This window comes from Xyrauchen texanus, chromosome 3, assembly GCF_025860055.1.
Source record: "Xyrauchen texanus isolate HMW12.3.18 chromosome 3, RBS_HiC_50CHRs, whole genome shotgun sequence".
NCBI classification, from domain to species: Eukaryota; Metazoa; Chordata; class Actinopteri; order Cypriniformes; family Catostomidae; genus Xyrauchen; species Xyrauchen texanus.
Window position 1 is genome coordinate 48,550,189 of NC_068278.1, and position 19,481 is coordinate 48,569,669.

The following is a 19,481-nucleotide window of genomic DNA, read 5'->3' on the forward strand; positions in this document are numbered from 1 at the left end:
GTCTGGTGGTTCCAAACAACAAGCCCATTGAGGGTGACAATGCCATACCTGAATCAGATTTCTCTAGAGGAACTTCTAAAGAGAAGAGGAACACTATCAAATATACTGTAACTGACATACTTCTGCTGTTAATTATTAAAGAAAACAGATTGGCGGAAGTGATTTGAAAGTACGTTCCATATTGAGAGTGAGAGAGAGAGTGTGTGTATAACAAGGTAGGGAAAGGGCTTATACTTAAGTGCATAATAATACTCATTCTTCCATTTGTCATTTCATAGTTTTAATGATTTCACTGTTATACTAAAAAATGTGGAAAATAGTAATAAAACAGAATTAGTAGGTGTGCCCACACTTTTGACAGGTACTGTACATATGTATAGACACATCCAGCATCAATTATTTGTTCCACTTAAGTTTAGAATTCTTCTGCTTAGTAGCAAAGGGATGACATTCAGAATCAAAACTTTCACGGACGAAAAGATTAGCTATTCATTAAAAGAGATTCATTCATAAATCATTTATAAACAATTCCAAATATCGATACAAGTTATATGCAATCCCTATGATCTTGTTCATTGTTTAAAATACATAAATAGCTTCTCACATTTTAACCAAACATGAAAAAAACATGACCAAATACTCTTATTTGAAATTTTTACACTTAAAACGTGCACACGTGGTGGTCTACTTTACAGATTATGTGTACATCTGTTTGGTTGTGCATATATCCAATAAAGAAAAAAAACAAACATACAAAAACAAAATACATACCTCCATTAGACCCCAAAAAAGTGAGCATACAAACTACTTGGCACAAGGTAAACACAGTTTCATACCTCCCATCTCATTGGCTGGCACTACTGGTTGGTCTATGGATGTATTTTAGTTATTTATTTTTTGGCATTCATTAACGAACGCAAATCTCTTCCAAACTAATGGAAATGACAATTGCCTTTGAAATAGTTTTACCACAAGTTGAACAGAAACATCTTTCAAGCTAAAAATGGATAATGTTTTCAAGATATTACATTCCTGTCATTGTGAATTTACGAGCATATTAGTGATTAGACCAATGAAAAAGAGTGTGTTACTAAATGTGCATTTGTGTCAGTCAGAGGTTAAGCAGCCAATGATGGGATTAATGAAAATAACCACTTCCCCTTCTATAAGACACCTCTTACTCAGAAGGCCACAAAGAAAAGTGTTGAATGAGCCCATAGACTTCCGATTTGGCAAAACAACTCTCAGACCTTCTTATATTTGAAATGTGGCATACACATTTTCTGAAATGTCACAGGTAATATTTAGTCACAAAGCCTTGCAATATGCTTTAATAACCTCAAATTATCTAATTCTTCAAAATTATAACTTTGTTACTCTCTTCTCATTGCAAACACCTCATCTAGCATAGCGGACCGTCTTAAACACAGATGCAAAGCCAGTCAAACAGTTATGTAACTTTTAAGGCTTTAAAAAAACATACACAATTTCAGAAACAGCGTGGGTCCTTTTGTGTACAATTTATGATTGTATGTGTTTGTAAGATATAGTCAGGAAGTCATTTGTCAGTCACACTGTCCAATATTATCAAAGTCTAATGTCTCTCTATACCTTTCTTCTCTATTTTAGTCTATTTTAACAAGCCAGTTTTTATCAATATGACCGACTGAAGAAGTCAACTTGCTATCTCTTTTTCCTATCTTCACCTGCCCTCCTCAGCTGGTCTAGATTCAGATTTCAGTTTGACAAAATCTTTGGCGATCTCATCAGCTGAGCGCTGAGAGAGAATTCGTAGTGCGGTGGTCCCGGTTTCGTCCATGTTGATACTTGGGCCCAAAGGACACCAGCACACGCAGCTCTTCCGGTCTGCTACGTCACGCAACTGCAGTACTGCGATCCCAACTACCCGGTCTGCACGCCCGAAACAGTAATCCTTTACAGTTATCTGAATCTCATAACAGTCCAGACTCAAGGCTTTACCCAACACACTGAGAGAGAGAGAGAGAGAGAGAGAGAAGAGAGAGAGAGAGAGAGACCGTTGAGGTTGTGATAGGAGGGATAAAATACACTAATGTATCATTCTTAGTAATATAATATCAACAAGATGACACATTAGTTAACATAAACAATATTGTCTTTTCTACTAACCATGTATAGTATGTATCCATAAAATTAATACAAAACTACAGTTTAAAGGTTAAGTATGTAAAAAAAATCTATGTCAAAATACATTCTACTACCCCAGTATTGTTCATTGAAAACTATAAGTAAGCCATACATGGGTTTACCTCTCCCAAATGTATAAACACTGAGCTTCCCAGGCACTTTCAAAACATTGATGTTTATATTTTGAGAGACCTGCTCAGCACCACCCATACATTTCTAGCTCAACCTATAGCTTGAGTTTGGGGTGTGGCTACTTGTAGTAAGCTGTTCAGCTATACTCAAGTTATTGCCACAAAAGTGAGCTCATTAGTGTCAAGCTCCAGATTGGTGCCACTTGTAGCGCAGAAATTACAAACTCCACATTTAAAGCTAGTGTGTACATTCTAAACATTCTAATCTCCAAACAAAATGGTAAAAACAGTTTTAAACAGGTTTCCGATTTCCATACAGTCCCCCTGTCTTTCACTGGCAGTCAAAACAGATAGTCCCACCCAAAGCTCACACCATTGATTGGGCTCAATCAAATAGGGTAATGTTTTGATGTTGCCAAAGAGCAACAACTATTTACATTTCACATAGAAATCAACCACAAATGCGACTGACAAAAATGCGATTTAGAGAACGTGTATGACAGGGTGCCAAGAGAGGAGTTGTGATACTGTATGGAAGTCGGTAGTGGCAGAGAAGTATGTGAGGGTGGTGCAGGATATGTATGAGGACAGTGTGACAGCGGTGTGGTGAGTGGTAGGAATGACAGGCTGGTTCAAGATGGAGGTGGGATTACATCAATGATCGGCTCTTAGCCCTTTCTTGTTAGCAATGGTGATGGACAGGTGGACTGAGATCAGAGTCTCCATGGACTATGATCTTCGCAGATGACATTTGTGATCTGTAGTGAAAGTAGGGAGCAGGTTGAGATGAGCCTGGAGAGGTGGAGGTATGTACTGGAGAGAAGGGGAATGAAAGTTAGTAGGAGTAAGATGGAGTACATGAGCTAAATGAGAGGGAGTGCAGCGAAATGGTGCGGTTGCAATGAGTAAACGTGGTGAAGTTGGATGAGATTAAATACTTTGGGTCAACTGTCCAAAGTAATGGAGAGTGTGGTAGAGAAGTGTGCAGGCAGGGTGGCAGAGTTAAAAATGCTGAAATTTTTGTTGGGAGTGACAAGGCTGGACAGGATTAGAAATTTGTATATTATCGGGACAGCGCAGATAGGATGGTTTGAAGACAAAGTGAGAGGGGTGAGATTGAGATGGTTAGGGCATGTGCAGAGGAGAGATGCAGGGTATATCAAGAGAAGAATGCTTAGGATGGAGCCACCAGGCAGGAGGAAAAGAGGAAGACCAATGAGGAGGTTTATGGATGTGGTGAGGGAGGACTACGGGAGGTTGGTGTGACAGAGGTAGATGCAGAGGACGGAGTGAGATGGAGATGGAGATGGATGATCTGCTGTTGCGACCCCTAACGGGAGCAGCTGAAAGAAGAAGATTGGTGTATCAAACCAAAACTTTAAATGAATAACATGTAGAGTTTTGAGTTTTTACTCACAACTGGAAGGCCTCGTTGTAATTTGCTGTCCAGCAGTTGTTTTTAGATTTGGTTGTAAACTTTCGTTTCTTCTCTGTAAGCTGTGGGCCAACCAGGTTAACCTCAACAAATGGACGAAACATCCCTGAAGTCTGCCATTTCATGTCATTTACTGCAATCACTGGGAGAAAAGAAACAGAGAAAAAGTTCAAGAAAAGCAAAGGGGATTTTCAGCACTAGATTTCTGCTAAATGATCTTTGTAAGTTCTCACGTAAATTGGGACGTAAAGTTCACACTAAGGGCTTGGTAACTACTAGTTATTTTGTAACTAAGTCAGTGCTTACTTTGGTTGCACCACCTGTTCTTAAGGCAAGACTTAACTAGTAGGTCGTAAGCTCTCCGTAAAGTAATGCGTAGTCGCATAATATGACGTTAACCCGTATTTATCCAATAAGTAGCCTTCAAATTTGTACACAGAATTGTTAAAAACATCAGCTTCAATTTGATATTGTCACGGTTAATGTTCAAACCTTGTTTATTTATGGAATTGTCAGCTGTAATAAATTATATCCTCATTAAAATAAGATACGTAATTAAAGTAGATTGAATAATTAGCATATTTGCCCTGTGTAAATAACAATATATAGGAACTGTCTCTAAAATAAATAAGGGGTGATAAATAAATACTAATACAACAGGCTGAAAAAACAGACATTTATTCATTTTAATATCTTATATATTTCATATTTGTTGAAACTTGACACCGGGGTGATGCATCCTGAAAACGGCACCGTTAGATTGGTTTCATGCTGAAGAGCTGTTTAAAAGTAAATTTTTCTCTCTAGTAAACGAGTGTAAATGTCAACACCATCATATTTGTTGAAAGGATTGATGCCTGTCAGTCAAAATATGAGCTCATTGATGTCATTAAATGAGTCTACTTTTCTATTCCATCCGTTACTCCTGGTCGGAGTCTGCCATATATACTTTTATACATACGGTTACATCCTACCTAAGTTTAATGGTGCAACACTCAGATATTTAGTAGTGCGGAATTTGTGACTTAGTGCCCATTTATGCCACAATTAGGCTAAGTTTTAACTTATGCACAGCTGGTGCAACTGGATCCAGCTACTTAAAGGAGCTGCAAGCAATTTTAAATGGAAAGGTATGCAGAAAATGTTCCTTCTCCCTGAAAGATATCACTGAATTAAGTGTCCTGAGAGATCTCACAGGTCTCAGTGACAGCAGTAGACTGTGCATACAGCAAATAATAATAATAATAATTGTCACCGTGATCAGCCAATCAGAAGACTTTGATGTCCTTTCTGCCTACCAATCATTTTGCATGTTCTCATAATATAGGTTTAATGTCATATTCAGATTCCTAACAATTGACAGCTGTAGGTGCTACTTTGCTACAGCTGTGTTTGACAACTATAACAAGATTGACTACTGTACTATTCAGTGACTATCTTTTGAGGGCGGTGTTTTGGAAAGAGGGGACGTGTCTAATTCAACGGCTCACTCTCATGGAAGTTCCAGAATAGCTAAAATCACTTACAGCACTTTTAAAAACACAGATAGCCTTTCTAAATTTAGCTTTTTCATTGTGCTGTAGTCACCTCTGATGTTGAGTTTCAGCTCAGTGTTGCCAGCTGGGGGCGACAAATCCAGCTGGATCACTGCTTCCCCTATTGGCCGCTCAACCCCAGAGCCTGTTAATCAAATCACTTCATTTAAAAAAATACAGTCCATTCAACAAGGTACTCATCATTAGGCTTACACAGAATCAGTGCACTTTTCACATTATCTGTGCCGAATTTGGTGGAAAATCTGCAAAATGCATCTAAATATGGTCAAATGTACTGGTAAAACTGATATGGTAAAAATCAAGTAGAAAGTACTACACTTGATTGGTAGTTAGTCAAAATACTTAACAAACCACCATACAAAGGAAGAGGGGATATGTTTCTTTTGTAGCTTTCTGCAGGCACAGATTATGTGCAAAAATATTTTGAGCGTGTTTACATTTCAACAAAAGAAACACTGATAACTATCATAAAACAGCTAATAATAAAAACCTGACCATGTTTACATGCCATTTTGACAGTTATCTGTTTTTGCTCTAGCCTTGATGTCAAAAGGTAAATGAACATTACCACAAGAACAAATTGATAAAAGGTGAAATAAAGGTGCTTACATGTAAAGCAAAACTCTAGGTGTGGAGAAATGAATTCCCTGATAAAGAACATTGTTTAAAGTGCTTATATAAACATACATATTGTCATCTTATTAAACATAATCTGTTTAAGATGACTAAACATCATATGAAGTTACAGTACAGATGTGAAAGTATTGTGTCAGAGAGACACACCTCTGTCAGGTCGAACATTCTCTTTGGGGGTGATCCTGATGTCCATACCATTTTGACCTGAGTGAGAGAAGAAATAGGTTTAATTTTTTTATATATATATCAGTCTGCCAATTGTTAAAAATATAGTATTATATATATATATATATATTAAAATATATATAAGTTTGAGAAAAGTGTGCAACAGGACATTTGTGTGTGCTTACATCTCACCCTGAGCATGTTGTGTTGTCACAAATGTCTTGATAAGAGCATCTGTGGTCTGTGTGTAGAGGGAGAGAGCATAACGCAGTGATGACAGCTCAGGGCTTTTCTCCAGATATGCTTTTTTTAAACCATTCCCACCAGCATGGAAGAACAGCTAACCAGATATGAGAAACATAAAAAGAGAGAATACGGTTTATTTTTTAATTTTTTAAAGTTGAATTAACAAACTAAATAATAAAAACAGTGCTTCGCTTGACACCAGGGTCAGAAATTAACTAGGGCTTGGGACACAAATGGCACCAAAGTGACAAAATTGCACTAAATATTGTGATGCAACAACACGCTCCTCCCTTGGATTATCGTCGCCCCTCCTCTTCTGAGGGCTGTTTTTCAGCCAGGCCCACCACTGGAGTAGATATCCAGGCAGAAAATCGAACCCTATCCCTCTGAGTCTCCAATGCAAATTAGATGCGTTGCGCGTGCGGTGCCGCACACAGCCCGTTTACCTGGACCTAAGCCTCTTTTCACTTCTTGACCTTCACATAACCACATGAACCATGAGGACCCCATATTCCCCTTTTATTTTATACACTTATCCCCCGTATATCTTTGTGACACGCACTCATGAGAGGGATGATGTTAGCTTGTTGGTAAGGTCACATGTCTGACTGTACATTATACCATTTGTTACACATATACTTATTAAACAAATGAATATACATGAAAATGAAAAAAAAAGAAAAACTTTAAATTCTGTTTTGATGAAGAAAGAAACAAACATCTTGGATGGCCTGAGTGTGAGTAAATCAGCAAATTATCAGAAAATTTTCATTTTTGGGTGAACTATTCCTTTAAGCTCAATTGACAGAATTTGTAGCATTAATGTTTTATTCCCACAAAAAAGATTTGGACTCATCCCCATCTTCCATTGTAAGTGTTTCACTGTAACCCAAAAATCGAGGTTACAGTGAAACACTTACAATGGAAGTGAATGGGGCCAATTTTGTTAAGTTTTATAAAAATTTATAAATGCACTTAAATGAATTCTTCTATTAAAACTTTTGTATTATTTGAATATTTAAAGTTGTTTAAATCTTTTAAATCTTTTTAATGTTGTTTTAGGGTTTAAAGCCTTACGTCGTCATGGCAACGTAGTTGTAAAATTGGATATAACTTTACAGAGAAAATGTTAAGCGATTGTATCACACTAAAATCATGTTAACATACATATTGTTTACATCTTGTAGCTTTATTTTTGAAAAAGTGACAATTTTAACGTTTATGGGTTGGCCCCATTCACTTCCATTGGAAGTGCCTCACTTTAACACAGCTTTTAGTTTCTTTCTTTTTTTTTTAAGAAAATGAGGGTCGAAAATATTTTCTTGGTAACCAACATTATGCCACAAATGCTGTCGATTGAGCTTGACTTTTATTGAACCCAGAATATTCCTTTAAAAAAAAAGTTCATTCCTGACACTGAAACATTTATATATTTCCTTCCATGTAAGTTGTCCTGCTCATAATGGGCAGGTTTCCCAAACTTGTGCAATTCTCACTTCTACCCACACATGCTACAATGCATGCCAACAAACCCAAAACACTCAGTGTGAAGCATGTTGACTCTGCATGACAGTCCTTTTCTAATACATACAGTCAAAACTAAAGCATGTTGTAATTCAGTGGGCAAGCAAATTCCATCAACACACCTTGATTGCATCCAGTGCCACCTCCATGACCACACATTGTCTAGGTGACAAGCTCTTTGGCTCCACCCCTCCCTATGACAAACATAATGCATATTATGCATTTTGGATTAACAAGGATTAGCCACATATACTGCTATAAGATATAGATTATAACTCTAAATAAGCAGCCTATACAATATATATCTTTTTATGGTTTTACCAGTGTATTTAGGTTTGATAGGTAAACCTTCACTTATATCTCTCATTATCTTCAAGCACATTGTCATATTATTATCTATTTAGGATAAATCATGTTGTGTATAATATCATGTAAATATAATACCTTTAGTTTAGAGAGTTCCTTAGCAGCAGTAAAAAGAGATCCCTGTGGTGAAAAAAGCAAACATTTCTGACTGCCAAGATTGTGACTGAATGAAGCTGTGATAATTTCTTTAATGTCTAATGGGAGTGTGTTAAAATACTGACACAATTCAAATACTAATAAAGCATTGATATTTACAGCTTTGAACCAGCAAAGTAACAAACAATGTTTATGGTGTTATAAGAAACAGTTCTTAAATGGTAAATGGTCTGTACTTCTATAGCGCTTTTTTAACCTTAGAGGTTACCAAAGCGCTTTACACTGTGTCCCAATCACCCATTCACACACACACACACACACTCATACACCAATGGCGGCAGAGCTGCCATGCAAGGCGCTAGCCTGCCATTGGGAACAACTTGGGGTTCAGTGTCTTGCCCAAGGACACTTCGGCATGTGGAGTCGAGTGGGCTGGGAATAGAACAGCAAACCCTGTGATTAGCCTGAGCCACAGCCGCCCCAAGAATGTTAAGAGTGTTGAGGGGAAATTAACACAAACAGAGTTGTTTTTTATTTGTCAGTAAATGTATTCCTATGAGTTGTGTTTTTAAATTAACTCACAATACTGTCGCTACTTTGAGGCAACACAATGGTTTTCTCCATGCAGATCAAAACGTTCCTCCAGAGGTCTTTCAGCACACGCTTCAACACCGTCTTCTCACATATGTCCGCAAAGATGCTAAGGCTGAACACATGCAACAGTCATGCAGTTATTGGTCAAAGAGTAGCATTGTGACATTTTAACCTATGAAATGTGGCAGTCTGGGGTATTTGGGAGAATTTTGCTGTAGTAACATTCATATAATGACAAGTTATTTTATTATGCTTCATTTGCCAAACCAACCAAGTGATAGAAATAGGCATTCATCATGAGAACACATCTGAAACTAAACGCAATTGAAGGGAGATGTGCTGAACTGACTTTGCATCAAGGAACTCCATAAGTGGTCTCAGAGCGTTATCCGCATCAGCCTCTGCTGTGTTACGAGTGTTCTGATTTAGAGGACCTTTTATCTGGTACACGATCTCCGCCATCTGCCGCATGCAGACATTTAAACGGGCCTGGAAACTATATGCAGCATAGAGAGAGAGAGAGAGAGAGAGAGAGAGAGAGAGAGAGAGCGGTAAGGGGAAATAAAGTTACAAATGTTTTCATAATGCCTATACATATTATTATCCAATCCCAGGCAACCAATTTCCAACATTATTGTGCTAGATTCATGTCTCTTGTATTACACTGGGATCTCTTTCTTCTCATAAAATTAAATAGTTTAAATGAAACTCACTATTTCATGTATATTAATTTGTTTATTAAGTAGATGCATAACAAATGGTATAATGTACAGTCAGATAGTTTCTTGTATTGTTTATTTTGCAATTATGACCAGCTGACTGTAATTCATTACTTATATTTTTCCATAGTTATAATTGCATTATACTACGATTTCAAAGTTACACTTTTAAAGAGATATGTGAATAATTTGATGTTGATTATGTGTTTTAATGCATTGCTCTTTAAAAGCTTATAACTGTAGTAACACATTTTCACGAGAAACTAAGGTGTATTTTAAGGCATTATGAATACATTATAATGCATTTAGAATATTTTCATAATGCACTATACTGTATATATACATGCTTCGTAAAAAGTGTTATTGAGTTTCCAAAAACTCTGCAACTGCAATGGTGATATATTGTAAGTTTCATTGAAAAACTACAATGACAAAGGTGACATTTGTAAGCAGTGCTCACACGAACACTGCAATAATAATATTTCGATTCAGAAAATGAAGTTTACCTCTTTGAAAACATGGCACTCAGGCTATCTAGAACAGAATGAAGCTTCCCTTGCAGGTCATTGAGGATGTCTGCTGCCTCTGTGTCAAGCTGTTGAGAGGAGAATAGCACATAGGCATGCAAACACAGGAATCAGTTTGGTAGAAAACAAAATGGTACTTAACTAGAGAGGCGAGGAGGAGTGAAGAACATGTTTAGGGAAAATCAATTTGTGTCTGTTTTACATGAGCCCATTTGTCTCTCAGAGGTGAAACAAATTGGAAACATTTTATTTGAAGCAACAGTATATCTGTCACATGCAAGGACTGTTTATTTACAGTGGAAGAAGAGAATGCTCAAATGAAGACAGCAGCAGTTATTTTTATTTCATAATTAACAAATAGAAAGATGTGTTTATTATTTTTATGCAGTTGAGAGACGGAAGGCCTAGCAATTAAAAGGGTACATTTAAAAAAAGCTGTTTATGTGTTTTGTTCATGTTTTGTGTTCATGTCTTTTATTTTGAAAGTTTATTCCTGTTTCATTGCCATGTCATGTGATCTGTTCCCTCACGTGTTCCTCTCTTGTTCCATGTATTTTGTATATTTTCATAAAATATAAAAAACATTCTATCTAGAAATACTTCCATGATGTATGAAATTTACAATGTAAAAAATATATTTCATAATGATATAAACCAGTGGTTCTCAACCTTTTTTGAACAAACGCCCCCCCTGACCTCTTCATGATCCTCTTAACGCCCCCCCTAAAAAAAACACTTCAGAAATACTATTACAGCCAAACAATTGCAACACTGATACCTGAAGCCTGAGTTTTTGGTAAAAAAAAAACTGAAACAGAAGTTTCTTATTGTATTTAAACTACATATAAAAGCCTCAAGTTGAGTAATATTGTGTTTGGAAAAAAATGCAAAAACACATGGATTGTTTGAAAGGTATTGCAAATGTATTTAGAAATTCAAACAAATTCAGGCTCACACACAAAATTTTTTAAGATGAACCAATCACGTGAACAATAACGTAACTAACCTAAATGGCCAATGAAAAACCAGCGGTCGTTCGCGCACTCAATTAGGCAATATATACTAGGCTTCAAATTTGAATAGCCTACAAACGGTCATTTGATTTCAAATGACGAACAAAGACGACAACAGCTCGGCCACCTGAACTGAACCAAAGAAAAAACGACGTCAAAAACAGCCACTTTTTAAAAATTAATTACGGTCATTAGTGTGAGCACTAATTATGCGCCTAATTATGTATTCCGCGTTATGTACAGAAAAAGCCGGTGAAAGCGCGCCTCTATTTTGCGCTGAAAATTCTCCGCCTCTTAAAAGCATGTGTAACTTAGGAAGCGGCTCTCCTGGCATATCCTCCTGGTGAAGTGGCAGCAGTAATCCGAGCAAGACGAAGACATAGGCTAAGGAGAAGAGCTGAAAAGATTTTTGCGCAGACCGCCTGTTGAGTACCTCTGAGTAACGCCCCCCTCTCTGCTGCCTCGTTCACACTGCCCCCCAACACTGTCCAAACGCCCCCTAGGGGGCGGTACCGCCCCCGTTGAGAAACGCTGATATAAACAAATAAATGTCAAATTATTGTTTTCCTTCAATTAAAGTAATGAGAATACTGGGCAAAAACATACTTGATAGGCATAAAAATATATAATGTCCAAATACAAAAATCTCAACAGTCCTAAAAACAGGGTTTACTTTCTATATGCAACCATTGTGTATAAAAAAATTGAAATTTGTAAGTCTTACAAATAGGCATGATTTTCTTTAGGCAAAATTATTTTATTTTTGATTTTGGGGTGAAACATGACTGAGACATGTTCTTGACATGAGATTCAATGAAAATATATCACACAATATCAGCAAAACGTATAGACTTGTCCTGAAAATACCGAGGAAAGGATAAAAAGGAGAAGCCTTAGTCTTCTGTCTTCTAGATGAGGCCTATTTGATCTAAAGATCTAAAGCAATATAGTATGGATAAATCTTTTAAAAGATGATCTGTATCCTTTGTTTACATATCCACACAGGAGTAAACCAAAGAATAGATGCATGTGTCTCAGTGATAGGGAATGTCTCAGGAGTAGGTAAGACACAGTCAGGCTTCCAGCAAAACAATATCACACTGTCTCACTCACAAATACGCTCACTGATATAATGTATATGCACACGCACACAAATGCATGATGATTATCACACCTTTTTTGAGTTGAATGTTGCTTCATTCTATCGAGAGACCAAGTGAAAATAAAACAGATAAACAAAAAAGGCAAAGAGAGACAATTGATACAGCTGAGCAAATCGTCAATGGTAACCATGATTCAGAATGCTAGATTTGAGATAAATGCAGGGATGGTTGATGCACCTCTTTTCCCTCATCTTGGGGCTGAAGAATAAGAAGGTAAAATAAAAAGGGGAAAACGTTCAGCCATGCTCAATACAAATTAATTTGCATTACAAAACACTATTTGGGCATTTTGAAAATCTTTTGACTAGAATGAATCGCACCTGCTGATTGCGTTGTTTATTTGCACATGCTATTTGACATGTTTGAGCACCAATTTTTTTTTCATCAAATCCAACTTTTTAGAATGACTGTTTAAACTGCAGGTTATATGTTGACAGATCAAATTGTTTTCTTTTCTGTTTAGACTGCAGTCACTTTTGCTAGCACATCCACATCAGTTGTCATAGTAATGATGCTAACTTGCGCATGTTCACCATGCGTGACAATTTAGTAATGGATGTCTTTCACGTGGGCAGTATCCAAATATTGTCAAATTAGTTGCAGACAATAGCTTAAAAACAGGATTGGTGGCATATGCAATGTTTATTGCTGCTAGGGTTTACAACGGTACCGTTTTAGCCAAACGTCCCAGGATGCCTGTTTTCCTGTATTTCAGCAGGAAGCAAAACGTCCCATTTTGAAGGCTTTGTGTCCCATATTAAATTATAAAAGGTCGGGCAGCAAGACTCTTGAAGAAGAGGTGCATGTTACCACAACTTGGCACATCTATATGGGTGGGAAAAGCCAATGTCTGTATTACTTTAAAAGAGCTTTGCACTGCTTTGGCATATGGGTGCGTTCCTTTCAGAAGAGATCATCCCTATGCCCTATTCCCCTCATAGAACTTCCACTGTCAGAGGGTTGAAAGGTGTACTAAAACGTCATTCTGAACTAATTTTAAGTAATTTTTTTATTCTCTTGAAACGATCCTACAGCGTGGCCATCATTATTGTTTTCCCTTCTAAGTGCCCTGTGAAGACATCATTTATTCCATTTGGAATGCCGCATACCGTATGTCTACTTTTCACAAAATCTGACGAAACAACCTGTCGCACACAACAATTGACGAAAAACCCTCCACTCAAATCCGATCTGAGGCACAGATTATTCTGCCTGCATGATAACCAGGTAACACCACAAACATGCCCAGGATTTTGTGCTGAATGCAATCAGCACAATTCCCCATCTTGCAGACCAGTTCTGAGTGTTAGGTTGTGGAGAATGTAGCAGACCACAGTGATTTGGCATACTTGACTGTGACTGTACAGTATTGCTTCACTACTGCAACTGAGATAATCAGCTCAATAAAAAAATATTTATTCGAATTATTAGATTTTTTTTCCTTTTTCCTTTTGGTCTCTTACTGTTGAGGTATCAACTATTTCAGACAAACACCCCCCAAACATCAAAAAAACCCAAAATGAACTGTGGTTGGTTGCTATATAGCCCTAGGTGGGCAGATCTTGACCAAAATATGCTGCAAAGGAGACCAGACCAATAGTCAAAAAATCTGTCTATGTGAGACTACCTTAACCCTAATCCATCCAAAAACCATAGTGAAATGACAGGTTGATAAAAATGTTGTTCAAGCCCCTAATCCCAATCTCTAATATCTGACTGGTTGATAGGGATGTTGTTCCAGGAATATCAAGGATGTGGAACAGGATCCTGAAACATATCCTCCTTGGGTAAATCACAATGAGCACTTTAAACTATGGATTGCCCTAAAGTGATCTTGACTTCTGCTCTAGTTAAATGTGGAACATCAGTCTTGCACTCATTTCTTTGCTCTAAGGCGACAGAAAAAAGTTTAGTAAGCATGTGTCACCGTGATTACTAAAATAAGTATAATTTATTCCCAGACTTATTATTTAAGACTCATTATTTAAGTTTTGAATGGTGGGTAATGATTCTAACAATGGATTAACCCAACACATCCTAAGCCAGCTGCCATAATTGAGCCCTGGGGAAAGTATCACAGCAACACACACGCACGCACGCATGCACACACGCACACACACACACACACACACACACACACACACACACACACCCACACCCACACCTCATACTAATGAGACCATATTGAGACCACACACAAAAACAAACAGCCGAACATGTATCAGTTAACTCAGCTCAATCACTCACCTCTGTGGTCATATTCTCATCCTTGAGACAGAGAAACAAAATTACATTCAGCATCACACTAAGCTTTGCTGATCCAGAGACTATGGGACAAAGCAACACTGTGTGTGCACAAACCTCTTTCTCTTTGTCTTTCTTTTCTCCCTGGCGCCAGAACATGGAAACAAACATATAATATGTCATAAAGCACTCACATCAATAAAGGATCTATAAGCACACCTAGTATGACTCTAAAAAAGCACACTATGGTTTTCATATTGCCTTACAATTAACATTGTAATGCATAACATTTTAAATAAATACAAATAACTGTAACCACATTTGAAATACATTATAATATTTCTAATATATAATACATAATATACATAATTATGTATTATATACATAATATATGCAAGTTATTTTACTGTGAATATTAAAAAATTAGGGTTATGAGAAAAACTTGTTCACAGTGGCTCACGTGTTTACGCAAGACCCTGAGTTGTTAAGCACTAAAAACCAGGTGAACACGCCTACCACTATAAATTAACTTCTGTCATAGCGCTCATCCACTGCCACTGTATTGAAAAGACTGGCTCTGATATTTATTTATGGGGCAGTGGTGGCTCAGTGGTTGAGGCTCAGGTTTACTGACCAGAAGGTTGGGGGTTCAAGCCCCAGCACCACCAAGATGCCACTGTTGGGCCCTTGAGAAAGGCACTTAACTCCAGGTTTCTCCGGGGGGATTGTCCCTGTAATAAGTGCACTGTAAGTCGCTTTGGATAAAAGCGTCTGCCAAATGCATAAATGTAAAAATGTAAATGTATTTAAAAAAAATTCTTTTTTTTTTCTGCATAAAAAAGAAAGTCATATTGGTTTGGAATGTCACGAGTATGAGTTAGGGATGGGTAATACCACTTATATTCTTTTCAATCCGATACCAATAATTTCAAGTCCAATATCGTTGATACCGATACCAATACAGATACTTCTATTAAATCGATTTTTTGGCAATTTCTTGGGATAAAATGTATAATTTAAAATATTATTTTAGTCATAATTCAAGTCATTATTTTTTTCATTATCATATTTGTGTGTCTCAACACAAAATTATTAGACTTCTGTTTTGTTTACCCTTAAAATAATTAACCATGGTTTCACTACAGTAATATAGTTTAACCTTGGTATTTAAACCATAGTTACTACACAATTAACCATGTTTACTACTACAATATTACTGTAGTAAAACCATGGTTAAATATTTTTTAAATGACTTATTAACAACAATTACACACAAACTCATTATAAGAAATGTCACCTTTAGATATGTTAAGCATGAATTTGCTCCAGAAGCTGTTTCTCTGATTTTCTAGTATTACCTCTACAAGGCACTGATCCCTCTTGTTTGAACAAGCCTTGTGACGCCAGAAGCACTTGTCTGCTTGTGTCTTTCAGCGTGCATGTTAAGATGAGTGGAAGAATAATTAGTTCCCATCCTGCACAATTATTTGCTAATATAGCCTAATCCTTTTTATTTCACTTTGAAGCTTATGATAATTGTTTTTGTTCATGGTAACCGAATAATAATATCCCTAGTAAAAAAATGTTTTTATACAACAGCAATATCAGAAGTATCGATACTTTAGGATCAATCCGGCTATCCCTAGTGTGAGTACATTTTGACCGAATGTTCATTTGTGGGTGAATAAAACTTTCATTATGCATTATATATGCTACAAGCAAAGTTCTACTTTAACTGCACACACATTTTCCTTTCTAGCAACAGACAGTAAAAAGAAAGAAAACAGGTAAGTAACAAAGAATCAAAAAGAAAGATAAACAAAAACAGAGTTTATGAAGCTACCTGATGCAAATATGCACATATATTAGATGAAATAAAAAGAAAACACACAATATCTTGACTTTCAGGCTATTTCCACACACTTTTGCATACAAAATTGAATGGAAGAAAGGATCAATCTAGGATAAATCTACAGGATAATTAGAAACTACTTCGCTAAGACTGTCATACATCAAACTAAACCATTAGCTCACACAAACCCACAATCTGCTCGTCGAGCTGTTCATATAGAGGAAAGGAAAAATGATAAAACAACAGTGAATAACGGATGGATACATGGAAAGGGGAGTGGGTGAAGGAAGTTGGGATTTTCAACAGGGGCAGCAAAACAGAAACAGCTTATGAAGTATGCCTAGATAATTCAGGGTGATGTGTTTATCTCTCTCTCTTTCTATATTTCTCTCTCTGTATCCTACCCACACCCTCAAACACTCATATACTGCATAAATATATTTTTTTTTACAAGGGAGACAGACTAGCAACACCTGACTCACTCAGCAACACACACAAAGATCCCCCATTTAGCCTGAACAGACTGTAGGGGCAAGTGCTGTTAGCGAGCACCTCTGAAGGCCGGAACGGTACACGAGGGGGTGGGTGGCCAGCACCACACCCAACCGCCTTTGTCTCCCCAGTGGCGATGTTTTTACACACCGCACCAGGTACTCATTTTAGGCTGAGTCGACCTAGGGGAGGCCCGGGACCGGTTCAGATAATCGTCACTGGTGTTAGCCATGAGCAGGAATCGAACTCGGGTCACCAGGTTCATAGCGCAGCACGCTAACTGCTACACTACCGCTCAACAGACAAAATGACAACCACAGATAACAAACACAATCTACCTCTGACAGGAGCATGAGATACAAGCAGCATATGACCGGTGAAAGGTCCACAGGAGACAAACACTGAACAAACAGGGTTTGGAAAAGAACACATCATATAAGGTTAAAAGGGGACTTTAATGGTCAAAACCAACCTTATTCTCCTTCTATTTGTTGTCAATCTACAAATAAAAAAAATATATATCTTATATTTTAAAGTTTTAATCCAATACACTAATCAACGAACATGATAATATGTTGAAAGCAGAGTCAACATACAAAGTTTCTCTTGATTTGAATCTGTAAACTCCAAATCACACTTTTAAAACAACTCCATATCAATCAGAAACACATACAGATTATTAACCTATATCATGTATTTTTTTCACCCACTCTCTAACACTTCAAATTAAACTGGGCATTCTTTGCTGCTGTGCCTTCAATATATACAGTTCCTGCTCCATCATTCAATAACAGCCTTTTTTTTGTTGCAAAGACTGCATTAGACTGAAAAAGGTTCACAAAAAATCCATACTAATATATGTTGCACAAACTGAAATGATCAGACACTTCAGTCACTTTTTAAAATGGATGTGCAGAGTTGCAGGTGCTACACACTGCCAGCACAAGACTGGACACACACACACACACACACACATGTTGTGTTTCCATGTATTATGGGGACTTTCCATAGACATAATGGTTTTTATACTGTACAAACTTTATATTCTATCCCCTAAACCTAACCCTACCCCTAAACCTAACCCTCACAGAAAACTTTCTGCATTTTTACATTTTCAAAAAACATAATTTAGTATGATTTATAGGCTGTTTTCCTCATGGGGACCGACAAAATGTCCCCACAAGGTCAAAAATTTCGGGTTTTACTATCCTTATGGGGACATTTGGTCCCCACAAAGTGATAAATACACGCTCACACATACACACACACACACACACACACACACACACAAAAATATTTAATATTTTACATATTATTTACAATGAAGACTTTACACAACTCGAAAACATATAAAACTAACACAGAACATTTCTCTCTGATGAGATCTTGCTCCAGTTCTGTTGCATAATCCCATAAAGGCTTCACGACCGTAAAATGGAAAGCACATGATTCCATTTACAGCACATGGCACTACATTTAATTATCTGGTTGCCATTAACAGGTAAATTAAGTTTTAATGCGCATTACACAGTGTGACTGCGATCTAAGCGCCCGTCTGCTCTATCGTGTCACCTTTTATCTTAAGCAGAGTGAGTAAGGTAACCAAACAGATTAGTATCTATCAACTCAATTTTAAAGCATCCCTAACATCATCTCTCAACATGCAAACCTCTGATCCTTCCAAATCTGAATAGCCAGACTGATGGGAAAGATGTGATCACAGTGGTCAGACAAAACAGGAAACCATAAAGAAAGAGACAAACCAACCAAACATTGATACATCCAAATTAAAATTTTTAAATACAGACAAAATTTATATGAAAAGTTAATGCAGAGTAGCTGGTCACCAACTTTAGGTATGTTGTGTTTTGGAAGTTGGTCCTCAGCATGGGCGGCTGGTGCACTGGTGACCCCACCAAGCTTCTTAACTAGCTAAACCAGCCAACCTTCTTTGGGCAATTAAACTGCATGGCTATGCTAGCTCAACAACACTAACCAGAACGAACTAGCCAAGACAACTATGAAAATGTATGTTATATAAACTGGTCTTTTTAGCAGGATATGCCGTTTTTCTGCCATTACAGATCCAGTTTTACAGTGATTTGATTGCTGGAGGTCACCAAGTTACTGTACTGTTGGTTGCTGGTAAGCATTCCTACTCGACTGTAGAATCCAACTGTATTAAGAGGTATATTGCGTGAGCTTCACTGTTTGCAAGGGAAATGGTAGCTGCTGCATCACATTGCTGCACGTTTCCATATAGTTGAACTCTGCTTAAAGGGATATTTTACCAACAACAACAACAACAACAAAAATCTCACTTCATTTACACAACCTCATGCCATCCCATGTGTGTATGACTTTCTTTCTTTTGCAGAACTCAAACAAAGGTTTTTAGAAGAATATCTCATCTCTGTAGGTCCATATAATTCAAGTGAATGGTTAATAAATGTTAAAGCTCCAAAAGGCAGATAAAGGCAGCATAAAAGTCATCCATAAATCTCTAAATGTTTATTTAATCCATGTCTTCTGAAGTGATCTAACTTGTTTTGGGTG

General features: G+C 37.2%; 1 protein-coding gene across 1 annotated transcript in view; it reads right to left on the bottom strand.

Moving 5' to 3' along the window:
• Positions 1 to 272: 272 nt before the first annotated feature.
• Positions 273 to 19,481, bottom strand: part of LOC127624970 (protein unc-13 homolog B) — a 92,432-nt gene continuing 73,223 nt past the window's right edge. The window contains exons 32-41 of the mRNA XM_052099969.1: positions 10,141 to 10,229; positions 9,265 to 9,411; positions 8,904 to 9,027; positions 8,304 to 8,345; positions 7,982 to 8,053; positions 6,282 to 6,429; positions 6,072 to 6,128; positions 5,320 to 5,412; positions 3,715 to 3,874; positions 273 to 1,988 (exon numbers count right to left, since the gene is read on the bottom strand). Coding sequence (XP_051955929.1) covers positions 1,703 to 1,988; positions 3,715 to 3,874; positions 5,320 to 5,412; positions 6,072 to 6,128; positions 6,282 to 6,429; positions 7,982 to 8,053; positions 8,304 to 8,345; positions 8,904 to 9,027; positions 9,265 to 9,411; positions 10,141 to 10,229 — 1,218 coding nt within the window. The 3' untranslated portion in view covers positions 273 to 1,702. The remainder of the gene's footprint in view (positions 1,989 to 3,714; positions 3,875 to 5,319; positions 5,413 to 6,071; positions 6,129 to 6,281; positions 6,430 to 7,981; positions 8,054 to 8,303; positions 8,346 to 8,903; positions 9,028 to 9,264; positions 9,412 to 10,140; positions 10,230 to 19,481) is intronic.